The sequence below is a fragment of the Scyliorhinus canicula genome, chromosome 11 (genome assembly GCF_902713615.1).
Source record: "Scyliorhinus canicula chromosome 11, sScyCan1.1, whole genome shotgun sequence".
In the NCBI taxonomy this organism is placed as follows: Eukaryota; Metazoa; Chordata; class Chondrichthyes; order Carcharhiniformes; family Scyliorhinidae; genus Scyliorhinus; species Scyliorhinus canicula.
Window position 1 is genome coordinate 26,456,029 of NC_052156.1, and position 27,007 is coordinate 26,483,035.

The 27,007-nt window shown below is 43.1% G+C and overlaps 1 protein-coding gene across 1 annotated transcript in view; it reads left to right on the top strand.

Annotated features, from left to right (window-relative positions):
* Positions 1-27,007, top strand: part of LOC119973948 (POC1 centriolar protein homolog A-like) — a 139,562-nt gene that overhangs the window by 12,225 nt on the left and 100,330 nt on the right. The window contains 4 exon segments of the mRNA XM_038812632.1: positions 9,800-9,938; positions 9,940-9,980; positions 12,998-13,105; positions 17,014-17,129. Of these exon segments, the coding sequence (XP_038668560.1) occupies positions 9,800-9,938; positions 9,940-9,980; positions 12,998-13,105; positions 17,014-17,129 (404 nt within the window).

A 27,007-nucleotide genomic window follows, 5' to 3' on the forward strand; every position in this document is an offset into this window, starting at 1 on the left:
AACACCACCCACCAGGTACATAGTACATACTCGTGCGACTCGGCCAACATGGGTCTACCTCATACACTGCAGGAAAGGATGTCCCAAAGCGTAGTACACTGGCGAGACCATGCAGACACTGCGACAATGAATGAACGGACATCGCGCGACAATTGCCAGGCAGGAATGTTCCTTTCCAATTGGGGAACACTTCAGCAGTCAAGGGCATTCAGCCTCTGATCTCTGGGTAAGCGTTCTCCAAGGTGGCCTTCAGGCCGCACGACAACGCAGAATCGCCGAGCAGAAACTTGTAGCCAAGTTACGCACCCATGGGTGCGGTCTCAACCGGGATCTTGGATTCATGTTACATTACATTCACCCCCCACCATCTGGCCTGGGCTTGCGAAATCCTACCAACTGTCCTGGCTTGAGACAATTCACACCTCTTTAACCTGTGATCACCCCTCTCTCTGGATCTGCAAAGACTTAATTACCTGCAAAGACTTGCATTCAAAGTATCGTATTGCATCTTTGACTTTGTCTATATATATGTTTCTGGAACCCACCTCTTCATTCTCCTGAGGAAGGTGCTGTGCTCCGAAAGCTGGTGATTCGAAACAAACCTGTTGGACTTTTAACCTGGTGTTGTAAGACTCTTTGCTCTGCTCACCCCAGTCCAACATCAGCATCTCCACATCATGGATGGAAACGGTTGTGAGTTTGAAACATGCTGCCTAAGGACCTTGGTGAGTTCCTGCATTAGTACATGGACTGCTTCAGTGCCTGAGGAGTCACGAGTGGTGTTGAACATTGTGCAATCATCAGCGAGCATCCATACTTCTGACCTTATGATGGAAGGAAGGTCATCAATGAAGCAACTCAAGATGGCTGAGCCCAGGAAACTGCCCTGAGGAACTCCTGCAGTGTTATCCTAGAGCTGAGATGATTGATCGCTAACAACATGGCAATCTTTCTTTGTGCCAGCTATGACTCCAACCAGCAGAAGGTCCCCCCCCTAGTTCCCATTGACTCCAGTTTTGCTGGGGCTCCTCAATGCTGCACTCGGTCAAATACTGCTTTGATATCAAGGGCAGTCACTCTCACCTCACCTCTGGGGAGGTTTTGTCCATGTTTGAACCAAGGCTGTAATGAGGTCAGAAACTGGGTGACCCTGGCAGAATCTCAACTGAGCATCAGTGAGCAGATTATGGCTAAGCAAGTGCTACTTGTTAGGATAATCTAAGGAATTGTAATATTTTTCTATTGCTAACATTCCGGTCTATTTTTAAACAGTTAGGGTATACGAATGATAATTAAAGCAAAGGACAAAGTGACTGTGGGAACGTAAATTGTAAGTTAGCTATGTTAATGAGACTAGCAAGACATTAAACAGATGTTTACTTATGGTGATTGAGTGAGGATGATTATAGAACAGGAATAGATTTGAATGGGTGTTGTGGCTCAGAGGATAAGGTAAATAAGGTGTGAAGGAAAGATGTCATAGGTAAAGTATGGATAAAGGAAGTTTACTTTTAAATTCTAAAAGCTAAAGTAAAGACATTAAATTAATCAATTCTGGGAGAAAGCAGCCCTTAAGAAACTGGACGAGAGATCAAAGAGAAAGAACATATTTGAGGAGATACTGAAACCTATGAAGGTTTAGATCTCTGCCAACAGCGGGAGTATCTGGTTAACTTTCAACAAACCGTTAGAACAAAGCCAGATCTGCAAAGCAAACTGCTGGGAAACCGCAGAGGACACACTAAAAGAAAATTAAAAGCACTGTTTGGTAAAAGTTACTGAACTTTTATAGACCTTAAAATCTATAAGGTGTTGCTGAACAGAAGAGGAAGATCAACTCTGAACTCTGAAGGTAGTTAAATTACTACCTGTTTAGGTAGCTGTTTAGCACAGGGCTAAATCGCTGGCTTTGAAAGCAGGCCAGCAGCACGGTTCGATTCCCATAACAGCCTCCCCGAACAGGCGCCGGAATGTGGCGACTAGGGGCTTTTCACAGTAACTTCATTTGAAGCCTACTCGTGACAATAAGCGATTTTCATTATTCAAATTATGATTGTCTGGAGCTGTGTAAAGTATTGGTACATGTGAAGTCATTGTCTGATATGTATACTTCTATTTTAGTTTATTGTTTTTGCCGATTACTTAATAAACATTTACTTTGCTATAAAAACATCACAAGTAGTCGGGGACATTATTTCTAGATTTCAAAACGTCTCCACCTACTATACAAATTGCAGAAAACAAAGGTGAGGTCAGTTGTTTCACGTTTCTCTTCTGGTATTTGACAGCTCGGCAGTTACTATCAGCCGTGCCTTAACACACTGGATGATGACCTCTTTCACCTGCAGTAGCCTTTTATTCTCAGTTTCTGTTGTGCATTGACTGTGAACCACACCCACAACTGCATGTCATTTTTGCTCCATCCAGCCTATGCCCGTGCAGCTCATTACCGGTTAGAACCAGAGGGAATTGTCCTTCAAGACAGACAAAATTCTCACCATAGAAATGGAATAGAAGCAATGTGCAGGGATACAGGAAAGGGCAGGGCAATGGCACTAAACCACGATGCTCGTTTGGAGAGCCAGTGCGCACACAACGGGCCAAATGGCAGCCTCCTGTACCGTGACAATTCTGGAATAGAACTTGTGCAGAGGTTTATTCGATGACGGCAACGAGCACTATCATAGACCTCTAAATCCTGGCCCGTGAGTAAATTAAGCACAGCTTGATAGGTGGAAAGCTGCTCCCTTCCGCTGGCTTCATGAATTTGGGCAGGTTTTATCCAGTTCTTGGTAACTATGCAGCTCCAGAAGAAAACTCTGTGAAAAATACAATACCAAGGGGATTTAGGCCCCAGTTTAGTTGGTATGGGAAATTAAAAAATGCCACCTTGGTACAGTTGGTGGTGCTGTGTAATACAGGTGTATTATTAGAGACGAGGATTGAGAGCTTTAATCTTCACCTCACTGGTCCAAATCTGGTTTCGGGCATGATACTGCCCTTGGGGGGGCTGAAATGGAAATTACCCTTCTTATCAGCAATGACATCTTTCACCTTGGACAGGTAAGGGACACATCCGATGAGCCAAAAGGTGATTAAGAGCCTCTTTTTTTTTGAATGAAATTAAAATTGGACATCATGGGCATTATGTGATACATGACCCCATAATGAAAAGGAAGGAGTGCTGATAGATTTAAACAGATTGTGTCGCATCTGTTTATTTGCTGGAAAACGCTGGGTATATTTAAGCTTCGCTCCCAAGACTTGGACTCATCAGCTAGTACAGTACTGACAGTGTGTCATTTTTACAGATGCTGTTGAATGTGATGTTAAACTATGTTTTGTCTAAGCATTGTGATTCTATTGCCCTACTCGAAGAGGAACAGGGGGTTTACCTTAATTCTTCAACCAAAACCATTAAAAGTAGATTAACTAATCATTTGTTTAATTGCTTTGTGTTGGATTTTGCTGTTTTCAAAATGGCTATCATATGCCTGCATCTGAGAGTAATTAATTGTACTTAAGCACTGTAATGCACTATTGAAAGATGTGATTTTGTTGCTGTATAAAAGTATTTTTTATTTTCTTCTGGTGTGCTTATGAATAGCCACTAGGTGGTGCTATTGATATTGTTCTTTTAAAACTGAAGATTTTGTGACGTTGAAATTTTGCTGAGGCTGTAAAAGTGTTTAGAAGGTTTGTAGTACTAAGGAGTGTGTACTCATCAAACAATGCACAATGTAGCATATTACAATGATACTATAAGAGATGTTTATCCAGTATTTCTTCTTTGTGTAAAGCCCGCACTTGAAGTGATCTCCAGATTAAATAATGGATGTATTTCAACAAGCTGAAAGCACTTCATTAAGTTGTTTTGATATTTGCTTATCTGCTTTGCATCTAACAATTACTAGATTATAATAATATAAAGGTGTACAGCAATTAGTAGAAGACTGTTTTGTTTCTTCAGCAGATGGTTTTTCCCTAGCCATGTGAGAAGGCCAATGAAACCCCCAGATCTCTAGCTTTTTTGAAAAACAAACAAAATTATGCATTGAGTAGAGCTTTTGATTTGATTGATTGATTGATTTATCGTCCCGTGGACCGAAATACAGTGTAAAGTATTTTTCTGCAGCCAAGGGAACGTACACAGTACGTACACAATAGACAAAAAGAATAATCGACAAAGTACATCGACAAATAAGTATTTGGTCACAGTGCGGAACAAGGGCCAAACATAGCAAATACATGAGCAAGAGCAGCATAGGGCGTCGTGAATAGTGTCTTGCAGGAACCAGATCAGTCCGAGGGAGAGTCGTTGAGGAGTCTCGTAGCTGTGGGGAAGGAGCTGTTCCTTTGTCTGGATGTGCGGGTCTTCTGCCTGATGGAAGGGCCTGGAGGAGGGCAAAGTCTGGTGTGAGAGATCTCTGACAATATTTTCTGCCTTCCCGAGGCAGTTGTGAATATAGAAACATAGGAAATGGGAGCAAGAGTAGGCCATTTGGCCCCTTGAGCTTGCTCTACCATTCAACTATATCATGGCTGTCTTTTACCTCAATGACATTTTCCCACATTATCTCCATATACCACATCCTAAAGTCTATCGATCTCTGTTCTGAATATATGCAACTGCTGAACTTCCACCGGCTTCTGGGGCAGTTTAGGGACGTACCTTTTCTAGGGGTTGGATAGGTGTTTTGAGTCTTTTTAAATATTGTAGCTATAATATGCTACGGTCATTAAAATAGGCAGTAAAATAAGGGAAGTTATCACTGGTTTAAAGCATGAAAATTTGCCACTTTGCAAGCCAATGTGACATTCACACACTTCACCCTTCGAAGAAATTCCAAAAAAACTAATTGCCAGAAATCAACTTGTATAATATAGACAAAAACAGTGGCGAGTTTGTTTCAAGGATGCATTGCAGATAATGGCAGTTATTTGAGCTTTGGTTTTGTCATATCAGTTTATTTATTCATCAACTGGATTTCTGGTCTGCAAAAGCCACTCACCAGGTTGAACCTCCAGATCAGCGTCCTGGCAAGGTTTCTATCTGCCTAGTGTGGATTGCATATCCCTCTAGAATACAATTATAGAATCCCTACAGTGCAGAAGGAGGCTGTTCAGCCCATTGAGCCTCCACCGGCCCTTGGAAAGAGCACCCAACTTAAGCCCATGCCTCCACCCTATCTCTGTAAAGCAGTAACACCGCCTAATCTTTTGGATACCTAAGGGGAAATTTAGCATGGCCAATCCACCTAACCTGTACATCTTTGGACTTTGGGAGGAAACCGGAGCACCCGGAGGAAACCCACGCAGACACGAGGAGAAAGTGCAAACTCCTCACAGACAGTCACTTGAAGCCAGAATTGAATCCGGGTCCTTGGAGCTGTGAGGCAGCAGTGCTAACCACTATGCCACCATGCCAGCCAGTTACTTCCCAGTTGCCCAAATTCATAGAACATAAATGCAGGTTAGCAGAGGCAAGGTTCTGGAATCCCGATGTGTATGTGTAGGTGAATGGCTGTAATTCAACTAGCTAAAACCACACTCATCAGAATTACATCATGCTATTTAACTACCTAGAGCTAGCCTACCTGTTGGGGCCTATCTAGAGCTGTGGCAAGAATTATGGCTTCCAGTGATGGTTTATTCCTCCAGGTGCCATCAGTGAGCTATTCTTGGAATACTGAATCTATAGCAGAGGGTTGCTTTAGTTTTGAGCTTACACCACTGTCAACTTACCCTACCAACTTTCCTCCAGTAGCTTCACGATTGGTTTGGCGTGAGACAGTTCCCCAGGTTTGTGCCCTTGATGGATGAAAAGCTAATCGTGAGACGCACGTTTATGGAATGTTTTTTATATTCTTTCATGGGAAATTGGTGTCACTGGCAAAGTGAGTTGCCCTTGAGACGATGGTGGTGGTGAATCGCCTTCTTGAACTGCGACAGTCAAACTCCATAAACCAACTAACTTCATACAAAGTAGTGAACAACAATTCTATGCTTGAAATTTAATTGGATTGCTTTCTGCTTTGAAACATGAACATTTCAGCTTTGCTGAAGCAAAATACTAAATGTGCATTGAATTCGGGCAAGCTGGTTAAAAATGATCCTTGGGCATGCAGACTATTGATAAGTGATCTGCACTTGTAATTGCTTGATTGGCAGAAGTTGATTGTGAATGTTGTTTATGAAATGGTCTAGCAGCATTTGAATTAACATAAATTTTGTTGGCAATTTTGTCCCTCGAGTGAAAATGAAAAATGTAATGTTTGTCTGCTGATCACTTACTCAGCTAGAAGTGTACAATAATTCTTCAGATTTATTTTGTTTAGACTGATGTATTGTGTGACTGGGGATTAAGTCCTATGAACATCACTGTGTTGTATCCACCATAATCCAGATATACAATGATTCAAGACCAAGAACGCTGATGATTAAAAGGTCTGAAAGTACTTGTAGATTGTTGCTGGGCAACATAAGAACGTTCAAATAGATGTTCTGAAAATATATTTAACAATAGCGGCCTGTGATAAAGAGATGCAGTGGCTATATTTAGCAGCGTGAACTTAGCAGCAATTTGTTTCCATGTACCTACCTTGAGGTTGTGCACCTTGATTTAAATGTGGGTTTGCAGTTTTTCAAGTGTGTGTCCTGATTTAAAATAAATGTCATTGTATTTAGAGCTCTTAATTGCATGCAAAAATGGAACAATAGCATTACAATCATTAATCCTTTGAGAGTTCTGGTTCATATTCAGTGGATAGACAAATGTGTTCTTGAATAATTGATGTAATTCTTCAATTATTGAATACTGAGATCTATTGTAAACAAACGGATCTCCTGTGGCATTGCTCACTGAGTTGGAAGCTGTGCTGTTTTACTGCAGGATTATTGGATCATGTAAACCAGAATTTAGTGAGTGACATGTCTTATGACATTGTTCATGAACCAAAAAATAAACTTCTCCCTGTAGTGCATAATCTAAAATGACAGTCCAGTGCAGAACTGAGGGAATGCTGCGTCGTCACAAAGTCATTTGTAGGGGTCAATAAACGGATCCATTGTCCAGTGCCTCAGATGATCCTTTGTTGCGACTTGAAGAGCGAGGAATTTTCCCAATGTTCTGGGAAATCCTCTCTAAACTAACCAACAGAAAAGACCCTGAATTCAAAATCAAAGTAGAAATCTGAGTGTAAAATTAAGCATCCATTGTAGAGTAAATGTTCATTGTGAATCTTATGCAAGGATCAGTACAAGCTATTTCAAATTTGCCTTTGAAGCTCATTGCTGATTTGTAACTAATTATAATCTCCAGTGTCTGTTTTTAAAAAATAGTTTATGCAATAGTCTTGTGTAATTTAGTATATTGATGTTTGTGTCACAGGGTCTTGCTTAGAGTAGTGGCTACTGAGGAGACTTATCAGAATGGTGCCAAAGAAGGACGGTAAAGGGGGGGGGGGGGGGGGGGGGGGGGGGCGGTGCTGCTGAAAATTCTGTGAATTGTTTTGACAGTGCACTGTCTGAAAGGTTGGTGGAATAAGGGCTAAATTTTACTGTTTGTGTGGAGGATCTGACAGTGGGGTCATATCCTTGGTTGTCTGCCAGCGTGCAGGGAGGCCAGCCAATTATTGGTGGCATGAGGAAGCTAGTGCCAGCCTTGAGGCATGATGCAGCCACAGGGTCCATCAGAATGAGTACAGAACAAGGGAACCTGCAGGGGAATGGCAAGCATTCAAGGAAGGTTCGCTCCAGAATTTAGTGATGCCGCCCTAGAGGTGCTGCTGCAGGCAGCAAGGGATTGGAGAGATGTGTTGCTTCCAATTGAAGAACAGAGGAAGCCAGCAAACCTCGCAAAGACCAAGGAAGTCGGGAGCTGTGAGATGATTGCAAGAACATGGGCCTAGTGCCAGAAGAGATCATTGACCTGATGTGGTCTGAAAAGGTTGGCATACATTATTGAAAATTGGCAACCTAACACAAATGAAATAGTGCCCATGAAATGTGAGCCAGATGTTTAACCCATGCCTCAGACATGACTTGGCACCAGCCTCCATGTTGAGGCGCCCATTTTCTGCATATCTGAACACCGAGCGGTGTTTTGAGATGACTGAATGGCCCTTTGCTCTTGCCATTCCAACGGCATGATGCTGCATATACAGTGCCTCAGTGAGTGGCACCGCTGGGCCTGAGACAGGAGTGACACTATGTATGGGTTTGCAGGAGAAGCATGCTCACAATGCCAGGCAGTGCTAACGGATGGGAGGTGCAGTCCATTGCTGTGGTGATGCCGATGGATGAGGAGGTGATGGAGGTCGGATGGTTGCGACAGGGCAGCCTGCTGCTGAGGACGAGAAGGGTGTGGCGCCCCTGGCACCAGTGAATATTCTGGGTCATGGAACAACTGAGATTCCTTCTCAGAACTAACCTATGTTTTAAAACCAGTTGAGCCGTGAAAGGAAGGTCACTGCAAAAATACACATGTTTGAGGGGGAGAAAAACAAACATGATCATAAAATAAAGAAGATGATTTTCAATATGCATGTCTCTTCATGCCACTTCCTCCATAGCCGTAGGATTGATAATATTGACTTCCAAGTGTACTAATAGCACAGGATGACATTGGACCATTGCATCTGTATTTTGCTTGGATAATAAATCATTTTATGTTGATGTTGAATCACAGTGTATCAGTTGTGAGCTACAGAAATATTTCATGCTCTAAAAGCACACTTTGCAATTTCGTTGCACTCATTAAAATATTTCAAAGGTATTTGGTGAGCATTTCCTGATTCACTGCTTAAGTCTACAGAATGTAACAAAGATTAATCAATGAGAGGGATTTTAAAAAACTATGGAACTAAGTGAGAAAGTACCTCTTATGACTTACTCTGATAGACTGACCAGAGGCATTTAATTACTCCTCAATATGCCAAACTATATGAAATACTTTTAAAATTTAACACAAAAATAATTTAGTTGCGGGAAATGTGAGATTTACTTGAGTTTCTGAATTGAAATTTGATTTATTTCAAGGAGTTAAGTCTACTTCACTTTTTGATCACCCGGCTGCATGTGCTCCCCCCCTCTCTGCACCCCACCAGCATCACCATCATCTTACTTTTTTTTTAAGTGTTGCCTTGAATTTATTTGCTATGCACTTGATCACACCAGGCATTCATGCATCGCTTATATAGAAATAGAAAATGCTGGAAAAATTCAACAGACCTGGCAGCATCTGTGGATAGAGAAACCGGGTAATGTTACCAGTCGTATGACTTCTTTGGAACTGACTCATGCATCACTTGTTAGGTTGGGAAATTATAAGATAATGTATAAGATAATGCATTTAGTTTTAAGGATATTTTTTCTCTCTCTCTCTCTCTCTCTCTCTCTCTCTCTTCCCCCCCCCCCCCCCCCCCCCCCCACACCCCAAACCATAATTCATTGCTTATGGAGGGCCCAAGGATGTGGGATTGGGGACAGTTTTTAATCAAAAAATTGGCCTTTTTTTTTGTAGATGCAGCTTACTGAGCCTCAAAAGATTTTGAATTTGATATTCTTTTGTGTCTGCATTCATTTGTTAACTTGATTATGGCATGCATCTGGTTTCTTGAAGTAGAGAAGTACTAGGACCTTAAGAAATAATAGCGGTCAGTGGGAGGTGGTGGATGGGAGGTTGCCTTTCGAGAGATGGTTCAATGTTTGGACACTTAATCTGTGGAAGCATTTGCTGTGTGGTGTGTAATATTGCTTTTCATGTAATCAATTCTTTCCCCCCACCATTTTTCTACAGAAAGGGTGAGTCAACCGTGTTAAAAGCTCACACAGGAACCATACGGAGCGTTCAGTTCTCCAGTGATGGACAATCATTGGTCACAGCTTCTGATGACAAAACAATCAAAGTTTGGACAGTTCATCGGCAGAAGTTTCTTTTTTTCGCTGAGCCAGCACATAAATTGGGTTCGCTGTGCCAAGTAAGTACTTCTGTGGTGGTAATGATACTTTACAGAGAGGAGGCAGGAAATGGTTTGGTTGGCATTCCTGTGTATCGTGCACATCGTTTGATGCATAGATTAGTCTTTGTGTGACTACAGAGACTGAGTAGATCTAAAATGTTAAAGCTTGTATTTTAAAGCATTTTGGCAGAATCTGTGTCCTCTGTACCAATGTTCCTTGTGTGGCTGGGTGGTCTGAGCATTTTAGTAATGCCCTTACTGCTGGTCTGCATTTTAAGAATGTGAAAAGTTATCCTCCCTGCTTAGTTTCTTTTCTTTTTCCACATGTTGCAAATTTGTTCTTTTTCCTTTGGAGGAAGTTAGAATGTGTTTGGTATATTATGCTAATTTTAAAGTGCTTTTTGTGTACTTGTATTGGTTTATGCTACATATACTATATTATAAACTTGTACTTCTGTTTGCTATTCCTTGCTTGGGGAGTTTGGATGGCCGGTATATTTAGATACTTATATTTGATATCCAGTATTAGGATAACATACATGTGCTTGTACTTGTATTTCTGTGCACCATCCTTTACGTGATGAGTTTGAATTTCCACCAACTCTCCGGAGAGGCACTAATTAGGAGTAGAGGAAACAACGTACAAGGGAAAGAGCGTGCCGTACCAAAACAGTTGTTTTCTAGTTTGATGTGATCAACCTACAGCAATATTGGTTGAGTCCTGGGCTTAATTTACTTATTCACATGCTTGACCAGTAGCTTCATGAAATTTTAAAAAATGAAATGGAGAAATAACTTTAAAAAATCAGATGGGAGGATCTCCCTTTCTCTATTTGGCTGGCAGAGTTTATCCTTCCTGTCTTCAAGGGCTGTTCTTTTTGGTTGGTGATATTTGGCTTCATTAATAGATTTGAAAGCGATCACTACGAATGAGTCATTTTATGGTATGTGTAATTCAGTAGATTATCCATATGGAGAGTATTTAAACATTATAAAATCTGTATATGATGCTGCCCTTTTATATAGTGCCACTTTGATCAAAAACCTGATAGTATCAAAGTACAACCTTTTATTCAGTTAGCACGGAGGTTTACAATTTTCACATAACAGGCAGCTTGCAGGTCGGAGGTGTGCTTCGACCAAATTTTGCAGTCAGCAGAGAACAAATGTCTCTCCCATTTCATTATAAAGAACAAGAACAAAGAACAATACAGCACAGGAACAGGCCCTTGGTCCTCCAAGCCTGTACCGGTCATGATACCAACCTTTGCCAAAACCCTCAGCACTTCATTGTGCCGGATCCCTCTATACCCATCCCATCCATGTGTTTGTCAAGATGCCTTTTGAACGCCGTTAATGGATCTGTTTCCACAACCTCCCCTGGCAACGCACTCCAGGCACTCACCACCCTCTGTGTAAATAAATAAATAAATCTGCCCCGCACATCTCCTCTAAACTTTGCTCCACGGACCTTAAACCTATGCTCCCTGGTGACTGTCCCTTCATTCAGGGAAAGAGTGCCTGCCCATCCACTCTATCCATGTCCCTCATAATCTTGTAGCTCTCTATCAGGTCGCCCCTCAACCTCCATCTTTCAAATGAAAACAGTCCGAGTCTATTCAGCCTCTCCACATAGCTGACACCCTCCAGACCAGGCAACATCCTGGTAAACCTCCTCTGCACCCTCCAGAGTCTCCACATCCTTCTGATAGTGTGACAACCAGAATTGTGCGCAATATTCCAGGTGCGGCTTACAAAGATTCTATGCAACTGTAGCATGGCTTGCCACTTTTTATACTTGATGCCCCGTCCAATGAAGGCAAGCATTCCGTATGCTTTCTTGACTACCTTGTCCACTTGGTTGCCACCTTCAAAGATCTGTGGATCTGCACGCACAGATCTCTCTGACTTTCTATATTCCTAAGAGTTTTACCATTTACAGCATATTTCCCCTCTATGTTCGACCTACCAAAATGCATTACCTCACATTTGTCCGGACTAAACTTCATTTGTCATTTCTCTGTCCAAGGGGCTGTTTAGCACAGGGCTAAATCACTGGCTTTGAAAGCAGACCAAGCAGGCCACCCTTCCTGCCCACCGAATTACAATTGGCTTTTGCAATGAAGTTGCAGTGATTCGATTCAAAACCCAAAATGGCACAGTGGGCTCTAACAAGTGACCTGTGTGAACACGGAAAGAATCCCTAATCAATCAGGCTGAAAAATCCTTAGTGAAGCACACCTGGTCTAAACTAGGAAGTGTAAGTTGAAATATTTAACTTAATATAAGATCATGGTTTGAAAGCAAAATAAATAGAGGGAAAGAAAGATGGGGTTTAAGAGAGGCATAAGAGACGAAGAAAAACATTTAAAGTAGAAAAACATAATTTTATAAAATCTCCAAAAATAATCAAAATTTGAAGGAATGATATTCTGTACCTGTTAATTTTCAATACCAGAGAGGTTGTTTGGTATTAATTGAGACTTTGCACTCTGTTAAAATTTCATTTACACTTGCATGGACAAGACCCAACTTTTTCTGGAATGTTTAGCGGATATATAGTTGGGTGTGTACTGGAACTATAAACAATTGAGGCCTTGGGGATCGAGGGACGGGGTTGCATTTGGACTGACTCGATTGTTCTGGGGATCGCAGGCATGGACTCAGTGGCCGAATGGCGGCCTCTGTGCTATAATTGAATCTATGATAGCACATCGTTCCATGTTGTGAGTCTCTCAACAAGCTACTGTCATAGTGAAGCTTCTGAAGAAGCTCGGCACCTCAGAACAGCAACTTCCTGATTTCTGTATTTTATTTAATTCCACTTTGTGTGGTCACTGGAAGTTGCTGTGCAATAATGTGAGTGCTGATAGGCTTGCAACTATTTTTATCACAAAATCCTGGCCAATATATTTGAGGGAGGTTCATTTTTTTGTAATTTCCATCTACATTTCTATTCAATGCATAGACCTGGGAATAAAGTATTTCTTCCATTTTTTAATAATTTAACTTTATTTTTTGTTTTCAAATTCAAGGTTTTCACCAGACGGACGACTCATTGTTTCTGCAAGTGATGACAAAACTATTAAAATTTGGGATAAAGCCACTAGAGAATGTATACATTCATTTTACGAACATGGAGGGTGAGTTTTAATTTTGTATGTTTGGAAGTAAATTTTCAGTGTATTAATAAGTGAACAATCCTTACCTGTAGTGCTTGCACTGTCACTCTGTTGTGCAGTGGAGTGATGGGGATGTAGGTTTGCTCCCAATGATTTTCCTGCCTGCCAATTTTCTAATCTCAGTGATGATATTGTGAGCTGGTACAGGATGTGGAGCTTCCTCTGGAAGGAAGGAAGGAACTTGGATGAAAGTACATTCTGTACCTTCTAGCATATGACGTATTTGCTGTGATACCCTGGAGTTAAAATAGAGTTTTGCTTAAAGAAGCAAACCAGGCTGGAGACTGTGGGTTTCACTATACCAGGATATTTATTGTAAGCGGTAAACTAGCTGGTGTGACATTAATTAGCTTATATATGTTAATAGTGGTTCATCATGCAAAACCATTTGGATTGTTGTCACCTTAAGTTTGTTTTGTCACCTGCAGATGATCCTTTAAGATTAAATAAATATGCAATTGGATAAGTGGATTTAGGTCTGACTTCTATTAGCTGACAGTGGTATAATACTATTTACAGTTAAACTTGATTTCCTTTGGCTCATGGAGATCAGGCAAGAGATCAAGTATGTTATTTTCTTTATTTGGGGAGGATATATATGTTTGCTGAACTACTGCCATCTGTTTTCCCTTTGTTACTACTTACCTTGTTAATGAACTTGTCTAATTTATAGCTTAAACTTTACACTATCACTTTGTAAAATACAGCAGATAGAACATAGAAAAATACTGAACAGAACAGGCCCTTCGGCCTACGATGTTGTGCCAAACTTTTGTCCTAGATTAAGAACAAATTAATCTACACCCCATCATTCTACCATAATCCATGTACCTATCCAATAGCCGCTTGAAGGTCCCGAATGTTTCCGACTCAACTACTTCCACAGGCAGTGCATTCCATGCCCCCACTACTCTCTAGGTAAAGAACCTACCTCTGACATCCCCCCCCCCCCGATATCTTCCACCATTCACCTTAAATTTATGTCCCTTTGTAATGGTTTGTTCCACCAGGAGAAAAAGTCTCTGACTGTCTACTCTATCTATTCCCCTGATCATCTTTTAAACCTCTATCAAGTCGCCCCTCATCCTTCTCCGTTCTAATGAGAAAAGGCCGAGCACCCTCAACCTTTCCTCATAAGACCTACTCTCCATTCCAGGCAACATCCTGGTAAATCTCCTTTGCACCTTTTCCAAAGCTTCCACATCCTTCCTAAAACGAGGCGACCAAAACTGCACATAGTACTCCAAATGTGGCCTTACCAAGGTTTTGTACAGCTGCATCATCACCTCACGGCTCTTAAATTCAATCCCTCTGTTAATGAATGCTAGCACACCATAGGCCTTCTTCACAGCTCTATCCACTTGAGTGGCAACTTTCAAAGATCTATGAACATAGACCCCAAGATCTCTCTGCTCCTCCACATTGCCAAGAACCCTACCATTAACCCTGTATTCCGCATTCATATTTGTCCTTCCAAAATGGACAACCTCACACTTTTCAAGGTTAAACTCCATCTGCCAGTTCTCAGCCCAGCTCTGCATCCTATCTATGTCTCTTTGCAGCCAACAACAGCCCTCCTCACTATCCACAACTCCACCAATCTTCGTATCGTCTGCAAATTTACTGACCCACCCTTCAACTCCCTCCTCCAAGTCATTAATGAAAATCACAAACAGCAGAGGACCCAGAACTGATCCCTGCGGTACGCCACTGGTAACTGGGCTCCAGGCTGAATATATGCCATCCACCACCACTCTCTGACTTCTATCGGTTAGCCAGTTTGTTATCCAACTGGCCAAATTTTCAACTATCCCATGCTTCCTTACTTTCTGCATAAGCCTACCATGGGGAACCTTATCAAATGCAGTGATGGAGTGATTTATGCAATGTCCAGAGCAAGTTGAGTGATGGAGAATTTCTTTGTGAAACATGGGCATGGAATCTTACCACATTTATGCTCCATGGAGCTTGGTTAATGCATTAAGTTTAGAATTAGAGAGTTTTGGATGTGGTGGCTGGGACGTGGAACATTTTTCTATAAACACTCCTTCAGTTTATTTTAGTGTGAATTAAGATGCAAGGTTCATCTCCTTTTACTCAGTGCATGATCCAATCTGACAAAAATAATAGACCAGAATTTACTGTGACTGGCAAACAAATGCCAACAATATTGCTCATTAGACTTGCCCTTGCACGTTACATTTCTATGACCTTTTAGCACAAGAGGTTCCTGTAAGTAAGTGGGAGATCAAAACAGCATGGGGTCCTCTACAGAGCATCTGGGCTCTGAGCGAACCGGGCAAGCAACTATGTGTTTCTTTGACGAATTGGATTAAAGTATTGTTAAATGAACAGCGCACATTCTCAACCAGGAAGGGTAAGCTTTGTAATGAATTGAATGTCAAATCAGATATAGAAAGCTAAATAAACAGAGGAAAGAAAAACTGGATTGAGAGATGGAGAGAAATAAAAGACTGAAAGAACAAACATTTCTACTAGCCATTAAAATCTGAAGGAATGGAATGCCGCACTTGTGAAAATTAATTTTCAATACCAAAAAGATTGTTTGACAGTAATTAATTCATATCGTACCATTTTTAAAAAGTAGTTAGATTGAAATGGACAATTATCCACTAAGGTTAGTCCATGTTGACCGTTCAAGTCCAACAACTTCACACTACTCGATACATTTGGTTGGGGATCCAGGTAGCGAGGTACTGTTTTCATGCAGCTCATGGCGGAACAGCACATCATGGACAGCAATATCTGGATTTTCATGTTGCACTATTCTGAAGGTGCTGTCCGGTTTGCGCTGTTCGCCTCACCATTAATCTTACATTAAGTTCTGTCCCACTATTTGTTGTACCAGTGTGATGCTGCTAACTTTTATACAGCAGCTTTCCTTGTTATCTTTCAATGTAATTGCCAGTATGTGCTGAAATGAGTTTTGTTCAATGAGCTTCTATTGACAAACTGTTGATTAAAACTGCTCACATGTATATAATTTTGAAGGCATTGGAATGGAAAAAAGGAAATATCTATCCATCGGTTAGGTCCTAGGTTTAAAAAGGCTTTGGGCAAAATTTTCCTGCAGGTTTTGGGATCCCGACGGCAGGACCTGATGGAGGTCCCATGCCCATACTTGACCTCCGAGAGATTGACACAGTAGTATTCCTGGAGATAACTTCCTAATTGGCTTCCAACATTGCAGGGCCAGTCAGAGGGCCGGCAATTCTGAAGAATCGGCAGCCCCACCTGGAGAGGTGGACGCTGCTGAAGCGGGCATGAAGCCTCAAGGGAACCTCAAAATGTAAGCTGACTCGAAGGAGTAAAGTTAAATATATTCCTCAGAGGGGGAAGAAAGCCTGTTGTTTTTCGGATTAGTGGGGACTGCTGTGGGTGGGGGTTGGGGGGCGGGGGGGGGGGGGGGGGAGTGTGGAGCGTGGAGGCATACTTTCCTGCCACAGGAAAGGTAGGAATGTCATAGGGCGGCTTCCTCATATAGCAAGGGCTCTCTACCAACAATCCAGTTTAATTGGGACCTTCATTGTTCCCCAATGACAGGAACGTGTTGGGTGTATCTGACCCAGCTCTCCAGCTTTCCGTTATGTTGCCGCTTCCAAGCCCACCACATGGTGCTGCAGAAATTCAGCCCATTGTTTTATCCAGTCCCCAAGTAGCTTAATCTGTGGTCCATGTTCCCACCAATTGCCATTATACTGTTGATGAAGTTTGGCTCAGCTGTTCTGCATTGTTGTTACCTAATGTAGACGAAAGAAAATAGCTTTGCTTTATGCCAGTAGCTTTCCCTCTCAGTAAAGTAAGAAAAATAAAAAAACCTAAAAGTTATTTTCTTTCCTTCCTAAAAGGTTTGTTAATTATGTAGATTTTCATCCCAATGGAACGTGTATTGCAGCAGCAGGAACAGACAACACTGTTAAACTTTGGGACATTCGTATGAATAAACTTCTTCAACATTATCGAGGCAAGTAGATTGCATTCCCTATATTATTTCAACTCCATTTGCCTCCTATGCATAATGACTACCATAAGTGGGTTTACAATATTTATTAGAATTTTCTGATACCCAATCTAGTTTATTTTAATTAGTAAGTTGGGATAGGAGCTTAAATATGTTTGCAATAACTATTTTGTGTATTTGCTCTTTAGATATTTTGTTAGGTTCCACAATTTTTTTGACTTTAATTGATGTCAGGCATAGCTCAAAGCCTGTAGGTTATGTATTCTTTATCCATGGAAAGTACCTTTCATGGTCACCTAACAGGAAAGACCATGTTATGATCCATACAAATTGTCATGTGAGAGTACCTTTCAAGAAATGGGTGTTTATAAATGGGTATGTATATAAATATCTGTACTGAGAGTACCTTTAAGAAATGGGTGTTTACTACTGCAGTGATGTCAGAGAGTGGATCGAGCTGGGCTGTCTGTCAGCTTTTTACTTTCATTTTTGAGCAGGCTACATGGTGTGTTTTAGTTTGGTTTTCAGTGTTGGAACTGAAACCAGAAAGAGCAGGTGTACTGTTGATTTCTCTGCCATGAAAAGACTATCTCTTGATCATTTGGTGAATTCAGAATTATAAATGTTCTCAGTAGTGAATGTAAACCTATTGTGCTTCTGTTAAAAGGTGTTTCTTCTCGATGTTGTTTGGGAAGTTATTAAAGATTACTCAGTGTTGTATTCTTTGGGGGTTGTATTTGAATTGATGGTTGCTAAGATGTTCACTGTATGTTTTAAAAAGATTAACTTGAGTTCATAAAATATTTTTCCATTTCTGCTCTATCACCCCTGTAGAGTGGGCTGTGTGCTCCCCATACCATAATCTATTAAAAGTCGTGGGTCAGGTGAACTCCATGATACACTTTGGGGTTCTCTAAACCCTGGCCCATAACACCTTACCTTAACTTAAATTAATGACCTTGAACTCCAGATGTACCTACAGGTTAAAAGTGAATGGATTACTGACAGCCAGAATTATTCTCGTTGATTGAATATTTAGAAAATTTCGCAATCGGGAGAAAAAGATTGCTTGAGGAAAGAATATTGAGAGAAAGTCAAAATTCATGCATTCGATATGTTACAAGGTCCTCGAAGCAAGTGTTATGACTCTTGTGGAGAACTGTAAACCGAAATAACCAAATTTACTCGGTGCCCCTCAGATACAGAGATCATCAACCAGAATCCGCATTTTGTAGTTTTTGTTGTAACATAAATCAGAACCAATGCAAATTACACATGAATTAACAAGCAAATGATACTTCAAATAAAAAGGTAAATTTGATTTTAAATAATTGAAATAAAGATATATTTTACACAACCATAAACATTCGCATCATTCTGTACAAACATGTGGCACCATGTAGCTACAGAGTTCCTACAATATGCTGGTCCTTATTCACACTGGGTAAGTCAGGAGTCCTATCCGACAACTGATATCGCCTTCAATTTCACTGGTATGATTTTCAACAGAAGGTACACTTCTATGCACCCCCTCGCGCCACGACATTTCTGATAGTGTAACTTTCCAGAGTACCTTCTTAGCCGACTGACCGATAACGTTCCGGTTCATGGTTTGGCTCCTTCTGAGGAAACACCCAGCTCTTCTATGTTCTATTAGACATATGGACGATAAGGGAATAGTGTAGATGGGCTTTAGAGTGGTTTCACAGGTCGGCGCAACATCGAGGGCCGAAGGGCCTGTACTGCGCTGTAATGTTCTTTGTTCTTTAGTGTTGCTGCGCTATTCACACACATTTCTAGATTTTAAACCTTTTTAGCCAGCTCACACAGTTCTTCCAAGTGTTCCTTGCTACTTTTCTGCCAAACAGAACATTCCTCTTCCCAAGAGTGATTTGCTTCTTCTCACATCAATAAACCTTTTGTGTTCATTTTTCTGTCTCTCTCTGCTTTCTCTTTTTTCCTGCATCCGTTTGCTGATTGCCTTCACCCTCCAGTTTCTCTACCCATTGCTCAACTTTGTGTCTGGAGCTCTGCTTTGTGTCTGGCCACATGGCTTATTTTTGACCTTCCTTTTTTAAAAAATATTTTTATTCAGATTTTAGCTTTTTTTTTAACAAAGCTTATGAAAAGACCATACATTTACATATCATGGTAGGAATATTCTCCCCCTCCCTACCATATCGAATAACCCCCCCCCCCTTATAATTAAAATGTTTCATTGGCGTCATGTTTTATCTTCCGTATTTAGGGGGCGGGATTCTCCAATCCCCCTGCAGAGTGGCCACGCCGTCGTAAACGCCGTCGCATTTTACAACGGCGTGAATGGGCCATTCCCACGTCTAATTCTGGCCCCTACAGGGGGCCAGCACGGCATTGGAGTGGTTCACACCGCTGTGAACTGGGCGGCGAGGGATCTATGCATGCGTGGTTGCGCCAGCGCCAACGAGAACATGCGCAGTGGCACCGGCGCAACATGCGCATGCGCAGTGGCTTCCATCAACGCGCCGGCCCTGATGCAACATGGCGCAGGGCTACAGCAGCCAACACGTCGGAAAGGAGGTCCCCAGTGACAGAGTCCCAGAGGTGGGTCCCGATCGTGGGCCAGGCCACATCGGAGTCCCACATCGGAGTCCCGCCTCGGGGCCGGACTCCCCCCCCCCCCCCCCCCCCAAACAGGCCGCCACGCGACCCTTAGACGCCGAGGTCCCGCCAGCCCAGAGCAGGTTAGAATGGCGCCGGCGGGACTCGACTCCTTTCCAATGGACGCTCGGCCCATCTGGCTGGAGAATCAGCGGGCCGGCCACGTAGAGCGGCCCGCGACCGGCGCCGCGCCAACCACGCCGGCGCCAATGGCACCGATTCTCGGCACTGCGGAGAATCGCGTGCCGGCGTCTGGGCGGCGTGGCCCGTTCACGCGATTCTCCGGCCGGCGTGGGGCTGGGAGAATACCGCCCATAGGGTTTTACTTATTTACTTGTGTCAACCCCAACAAAAAGAATAGCAAAGATGGGAGAGGGAGATGTTACATGTGGGGTACCTCGCTTCCATCTCTGCCCCCCCCCCCCGCCCCCCCTTTTCGGCGTACAATGGCTCGGTTCATTCGATGGTTTTATTTGCCCCTCCACGTACAGGGTTAATTCAGCCTGTGTAGGCCCCTGTTCCGAACTGGTACCCTTTCCTCTGCGGCCTTGTTCTCGGCCCCTACCTCCCCCCCCCCCCCGTCATCTGCCCCAGCTGTTTCCGTCTCTCACCCCCCCCCCCCTCCCCTCTTAGTCCTTGGAGTGTTAGTGGCCTTTGTGCTGTCCATCCTCGCTCTATTGGCTGTTGACTTCGAACAGGTTGGTGAATGGCTTCCATGTCTTGATATTTTCTGGAAGCCCTCTTCCAACCCTCGAATTGTGAATTTTATTTCTCCAGGTGCAGAAATTCCGACAGGTTGGCCAACCAGTCTGCAGCTTTGGGTGGCGCTGCTGATCGCCAGCGGAGCTTCTTTGGTGGGGGATTAGGGAGGCAAGGGCCTTGGCCCCCCCCCCCTCCGCATGAATAGTTCTGGCTGATCCGGTACCCAGAAGACTACCATTATCGGGCTTGGCTCCACTTTACCCCCACAACCTTGGACATTGCTTCAATGAAGGCTGTCCAGAACCCGGCAAGCTTCGGGCAGGCCCAGAACAGGTGGTTGGCTGAGCCTCTCCGTTCACATTTGTCCTCCACCTTTGAGAAGAACCTGCTCATTTGGGTCCTAATTAGGTATGCTATGTGCATCACTTTCAGTTGCATTAGGCTTAGCCTTGTGTATGTGGAGGTGGAGTTGGCCCTGTTCAGTGCTTTGCTCCAGAGCCCCCACTCTATGTCAATTCCTAGTTCTTCCTTCCATTTCTCCCATGTCTTGTTCAGCGGGGAGCGTGCCCCTTCTAACAGTCACCTATACAGATACCCGCAGTTCTCCCCCCCCCCCCCCCAGGTTGCCCACGTCCAACAGTTCCACTAACATTGAATGTCTGGGTGCCTGTGAGTATGATGTTGTCTCCTTGCAGAGGAAGATTTTTACTTGTAGGTGTGCAGTTTGTTCCAGTTGGACAGTTGTAGCCTTTCTGTCAGGTCCTCTAATGTTGCTAGTCTGTCGTCCATGTAGAAGACCGTGTCAACGTCCTTCCATCATGTCTCCACCCCTTAAAGGTGGCATCTATCATGGCTGGCGCAAACCTGTGATTGTTGCAGATGGGAGTCATAGTGGACATTACAGTCAGACCAAAGTGTTATCTCATTTGTTTCCAAGTTTGGAGTGTGGCTACTACCACTGGGCTTGTTGAGTGTTTGGCTGGCAGGGATGGGAGTGCTGTTGTGGCGAGGGCTCAGAGGAATGTACCTGTGCATCTTTGCCTATTCTGTTTGCGGTTCCTTCACCCATCCCCTCACTCTTTCTGCTGTAGGTTAGGGAGGGCCAGGCCCCTATACTTCTTTTTCTCTGTAGGACCATTTTGGGGATCCTTGGATTCCTCCTTCCGTTCACACCCCCCCCCCCCCCCCCCCCCCCCCCCACCCCCCCCGACAACCATCATGATAATTTTGTCAATTGTGTTAAAGAAGACCTTGGGGATGTAGATCTGTATGGACCTGACCAGCAAGAGGAACCTGGGCAGCACATTCACCTTGATTGCCTGCGACCTCCTGTCGCTATCTCAGATGGCCAACTGCAAAGGACCATGGGTATTATGGCCAACCAAGGACTCAGACACACTCAGAGCTTGTGTGTGTATTTGCAATCCAGATAGCTAGACGCGATCGAAACCCCAGCTCGTTTGCGTTCTAATGGCCCATTTTCCCAGAACAAAAGGACTGTACTCAGGTAACCGATACAGATGCAGATTAACCGGCACCACTCCCTTTGCTAAGAAAGCCCAAACAGCCAAGGTCAATGACTGCTCAGGACATGCCTTTATTGGCCAAAATCGAAGGCAGTGATCGAAGCCTGTTGAATTATTGGGTCCAAAGCTAAGGACCGTACCAAAGAGCGAGAAATCCCAGAGGGATAAAAAGAGACACAGCCATGTGTTCCGTCTCTCTTGGCCCCGGCCTACGCTTAAAACCAAGTGTAGCATTACGACCAGAAGACAAGTTCACAACCAACTATCACTACCAGACGGATGAGCCCAGCAGAAATTAAGCCACTTCTTCTACCCAGCCACGCAAGATCCAAACAAAAGGCCTTGTTCATCTGCAAAGAGCCAGTTGCCCTGAAGTTAAGTATAGGTTATTGTAGTTGCTAGGTGTAGTTTAACTTGTAGTGTTTTATGTTGCATGTCAAAGTAATCCTTGTGTGTTAATAAACTATCTTTGAACTTGAACTGACAAACTGGTTGTTTGATCTGTGATCGATATCCGGTAAAGCCTTGTGGTGGTATCATTTGATACCTGGCGACTCTGAAAAGCAATATTATCATTAATAACTGCCATATCTAGTTAATTTGGCAACATTATTGGTGCCGATTGGTGGGATAGTATTCCACTCATTAAAAAGAGCAAAATTATTGATGACTCCGGTGCCAATTGGCAACACTCCCCACTAGGAAGAGTGGGAGTGTGTCCCACTCTGCAGGCTTTTTTTTAACTTTCGCTGCCAGACTGTTCGGGTTCCATTTGTGGATCCACGTCCAGTCATGGGCAATTTGGATCCCCAGGTTGCGGAATTTTCCTTCCTGTTGGTGCTGCTTCTGGATCAAGGGTTGCCAGGTCACATGGACTGATATTTCTGATTAAATTTAAAAATTACAATTGATACATTTACAATTGATGCAAACGCTTAAAAGATCTTTTCAAACATTCTTAAAACAATTACAGATTCCACAGACCTTTTACAGAAATTATAAATTCTCCTGACTGTTAAATGTTATATTGGGTATTTGAAGAATCGCTGGTGTATATGCGCGTGATAACAGAAAAGGAGATCTGAAGGTTAAAGGGATTTCAATGGAGGTGTGTTGGTTTGTAGATCATAACAGGTTTGATGAGGGCAGCATGGTGGCGCAGTGGTTAGCACTGCTGCCTCACTGCACCGAGGTCTCAGGTTCGATCCCAGCTCTGGAACACTGTCCGAGTGGAGTATGCCGTTTCGCCCCTTGTTTGCGTTGGTTTTGCCCCACAACCCAAAGATGCAGGCTAGGTGGATTGGCCAATCTAAGTTGTCCCTTAATGGGAACTGATGGGCTCCAGTTTGTAGGGGCTTGCTTTCTTGGAAAGATTTTAAAAGATATTGAGGACAAGCTCTTTTCCAGTCCTTCTCTTCCAGATATAGTTATCAGCACCAGACTCTGGGATTGTGCTGCTTGCAACTGGTGTTCTGTGTTAATCCAGCCAGTATTAAAGGCAATAATCTATTGTGCATATTGGGGCATTGCTTTAATTTCAGTTGGAATTAATTGGCCTTCCAATGTAGCACTTGTACTACTGAGGACAACAATCACTAAATTTGTCTGCAGCCTGTGTATCAATTGGTAACTTGTGATCCCCAAGAAAGTATGAGAAAAAATGTGCACCGTTTCCAGATCAACTGATTTAAAGGTTTTCCTGTTGCTAAAAGAGAATTTCATAAGGGTTATTTATGCAGCAAACCATGTAACTTTTAGACCTTCTTGTTATGTTTCTGTTTGGACTGCAAGTTTTGATTTTATCTTCAGGATTTATTGAAGTTCATTATGGAAAGCGTGGCTCGATATAAAGACCAGTGAAGGTACTCTGGAAGGCCCAGGGAATTGGGACATACATATGAGAATCCTTTCAAAATATGGAAGGTGGAAAATCTAGAGAAAAAAAGTTAGAAAAGGACCAAAAGTGTAATGGTCTATAATAGATAGATAGATAGAGAAATACAGCACAGAACAGGCCCTTCGGCCCACGATGTTGCGCCGAACTTTTGTCCTAGGTTAATCATAGAATTTTGGACAATTTTTCATGGCCAATCCACCCAACCTGCACATCTTTGGACTGTGGGAGGAAACCGGAGTACCCGGAGGAAACCCACGCAGTCACGGGGAGGATGTGCAGACTCCACACAGACAGTGACCCAAGTCAAAATCGAACTTGGGACCCTGCAGCTGTGAAGCAATTGTGCTATCCACAATACTACCGTGCTGCCCTTAAGAAGTTAACCTACACTCCATTATTCTACCCTAATCCAAGTACCTATCCAATAGCCGCTTGAAGGTCCCTAACTTTTCCGACTCAACTACTACCACAGGCAGTGCATTCCATGCCCCCACTACTCTCTGGGTAAAGAACCTACCTCTGACATCCCCTCTATATCTTCCACCATTTATCTTAAATTTATGTCCCCTTGTAATGGTGTGTTCCACCCGGGGAAAAAGTCTCTGACTGTCTACTCTATCTATTCCCCTGATCATCTTATAAACCTCTATCAAGTCACCCCTCATCCTTCTCCGTTCTAATGAGAAAAGGCCTAGCACCCTCAACCTTTCCTCGTATGACCTACTCTCCATTCCAGGCAACATCCTGGTAAATCTCCTTTGCACCTATTCCAAAGCTTCCACATCCTTCCTAAAATGAGGTGACCAGAACTGCACACAGTACTCCAAATGTGGCCTGACCAAGGTTTTGTACAGCTGCATCATCACCTCACGGCTCTTAAATTCAATCCCTCTGCTAATGAACGCTAGCACACCATAGGCCTTCTTCACAGCTCTATCCACTTGAGTGGCAACTTTCAAAGATCTATGAACATAGACCCCAAGATCTCTCTGCTCCTCCACATTGCCAAGAACCCTACCATTAACCCTGTATTCCGCATTCAGATTTGTCCTTCCAAAATGGACAACCTCACACTTGTCAGGGTTAAACTCCATCTGCCACTTCTCAGCCCAGCTCTGCATTCTATCTATGTCTCTTTGAAGCCGACAACAGCCCTCCTCACTATCCACAACTCCACCAATCTTCGTATCATCTGCAAATTTACTGACCCACCCTTCAACTCCCTCATCCAAGTCATTAATGAAAATCACAAACAGCAGAGGACCCAGAACTGATCCCTGCGGTACGCCACTGATAACTGGGCTCCAGGCTGAATATTTGCCATCCACCACCACTCTCTGTCTTCTATCGGTTAGCCAGTTTGTTATCCAACTGGCCAAATTTCCCACTATCCCATGCCTCCTTACTTTCTGCATAGCCTACCATGGGGAACCTTATCAAATGCCTTACTAAAATCCATGTACACTACATCCACTGCTTTACCTTCATCCACATGCTTGGTCACCTCCTCAAAGAATTCAATAAGACTTGTAAGGCAAGACCTACCCCTCACAAATCCGTGCTGACTATCCCTAATCAAGCAATGCCTTTCCAGATGCTCAGAAATCCTATCCCTCAGCACCCTTTCCATTACTTTGCCTACCACCGAAGTAAGACTAACTGGCCTGTAATTCCCAGGGTTATCCCTATTCCCTTTTTTGAACAGGGGCACGACATTCGCCACTCTCCAATCCTCTGGTACCACCCCTGTTGACAGCGAGGACGAAAAGATCATTGCCAACGGCTCTGCAATTTCATTTCTTGCTTCCCATAGAATCCTTGGATATATCCCGTCAGGCCCTGGGGACTTGTCTATCCTCAAGTTTTTCAAAACGCGCAACACATCTTCCTTCCTGACAAGTATCTCCTCAAGCTTATCAGTCTGCTTCACGCTGTCCTCTCCAACAATATGGCCCCTCTCGTTTGTAAATACTGAAGAAAAATACTTGTTCAAGACCTCTCCTATCTCTTCAGACTCAATACACAATCTCCCGCTACTGTCCTTAATCGGACCTACCCTCGCTCTAGTCAATCTCATATTTCTCACATATGTGTAAAAGGCCTTGGGGTTTTCCTTGATCCTACCCGCCAAAGATTTTTCATGCCCTCTCTTAGCTCTCCTAATCCCTTTCTTCAGTTCCCTCCTGGCTATCTTGTATCCCTCCAGCGCCCTGTCTGAACCTTGTTTCTTCAGCCTTACATAAGTCTCCTTCTTCCTCTTAACAAGACATTCAACCTCTCTTGTCAACCATGGTTCCCTCACTCGACCATCTCTTCCCTGCCTGACAGGGACATACATATCAAAGACACGCAGTACCTGTTCCTTGAACAAGTTCCACATTTCACTTGTGTCCTTCCCTGACAGCCTATGTTCCCAACTTCTGCACTTCAATTCTTGTCTGACAGCATTGTATTTACCCTTCCCCCAATTATAAACCTTGCCCTGTTGCTCGCACCTATCCCTCTCCATTACTAAAGTGAAAGTCACAGAATTGTGGTGGAATGAGTGGAAAACAAATGTATATGAAAAGAAGAATAAAATACAGAGAAAGTAAGATATTAGCAGCATATTTTTCATACACTGAATTTTGTTTGTAAATCCTGGCAACTCTGTGGATCACAACTTAAAGGTATTTTGTAAGTCGCACTTAATGTAAAATAATCTGTAAAATGGATGGTGAGATGCATTCCAGGTGGATAACTACAAACTGGTAGGAAACTTTGGACTACGTCAAGGCTATTTAAAATATGTTTCCATTGGGATAGAATGGACTCAATCAAATTGGCGTACCTTTTTATACTTTTGTGATGTATTATTTTTACTACAAAGGTGTTATCTATTTTGACAGTTTCCCTTAGCAACCAAATGTAATGTTCTTTGCAGTTGGTTTTCTCGCCCTGTTTCCACTACCAGGAATGCTTGTGTTTTTAAAGGACGGCAACCGAAGAAGGAAAGATTACCCATCTCGTAGGATTGTCCCATTTCTTTTACATGTAGGCATTCACCACAGATCAAACTCTCACTCTGCCATCCCACGAGGCTGCTTTACATTTGGTATTGACGCTTTTGCAACTCG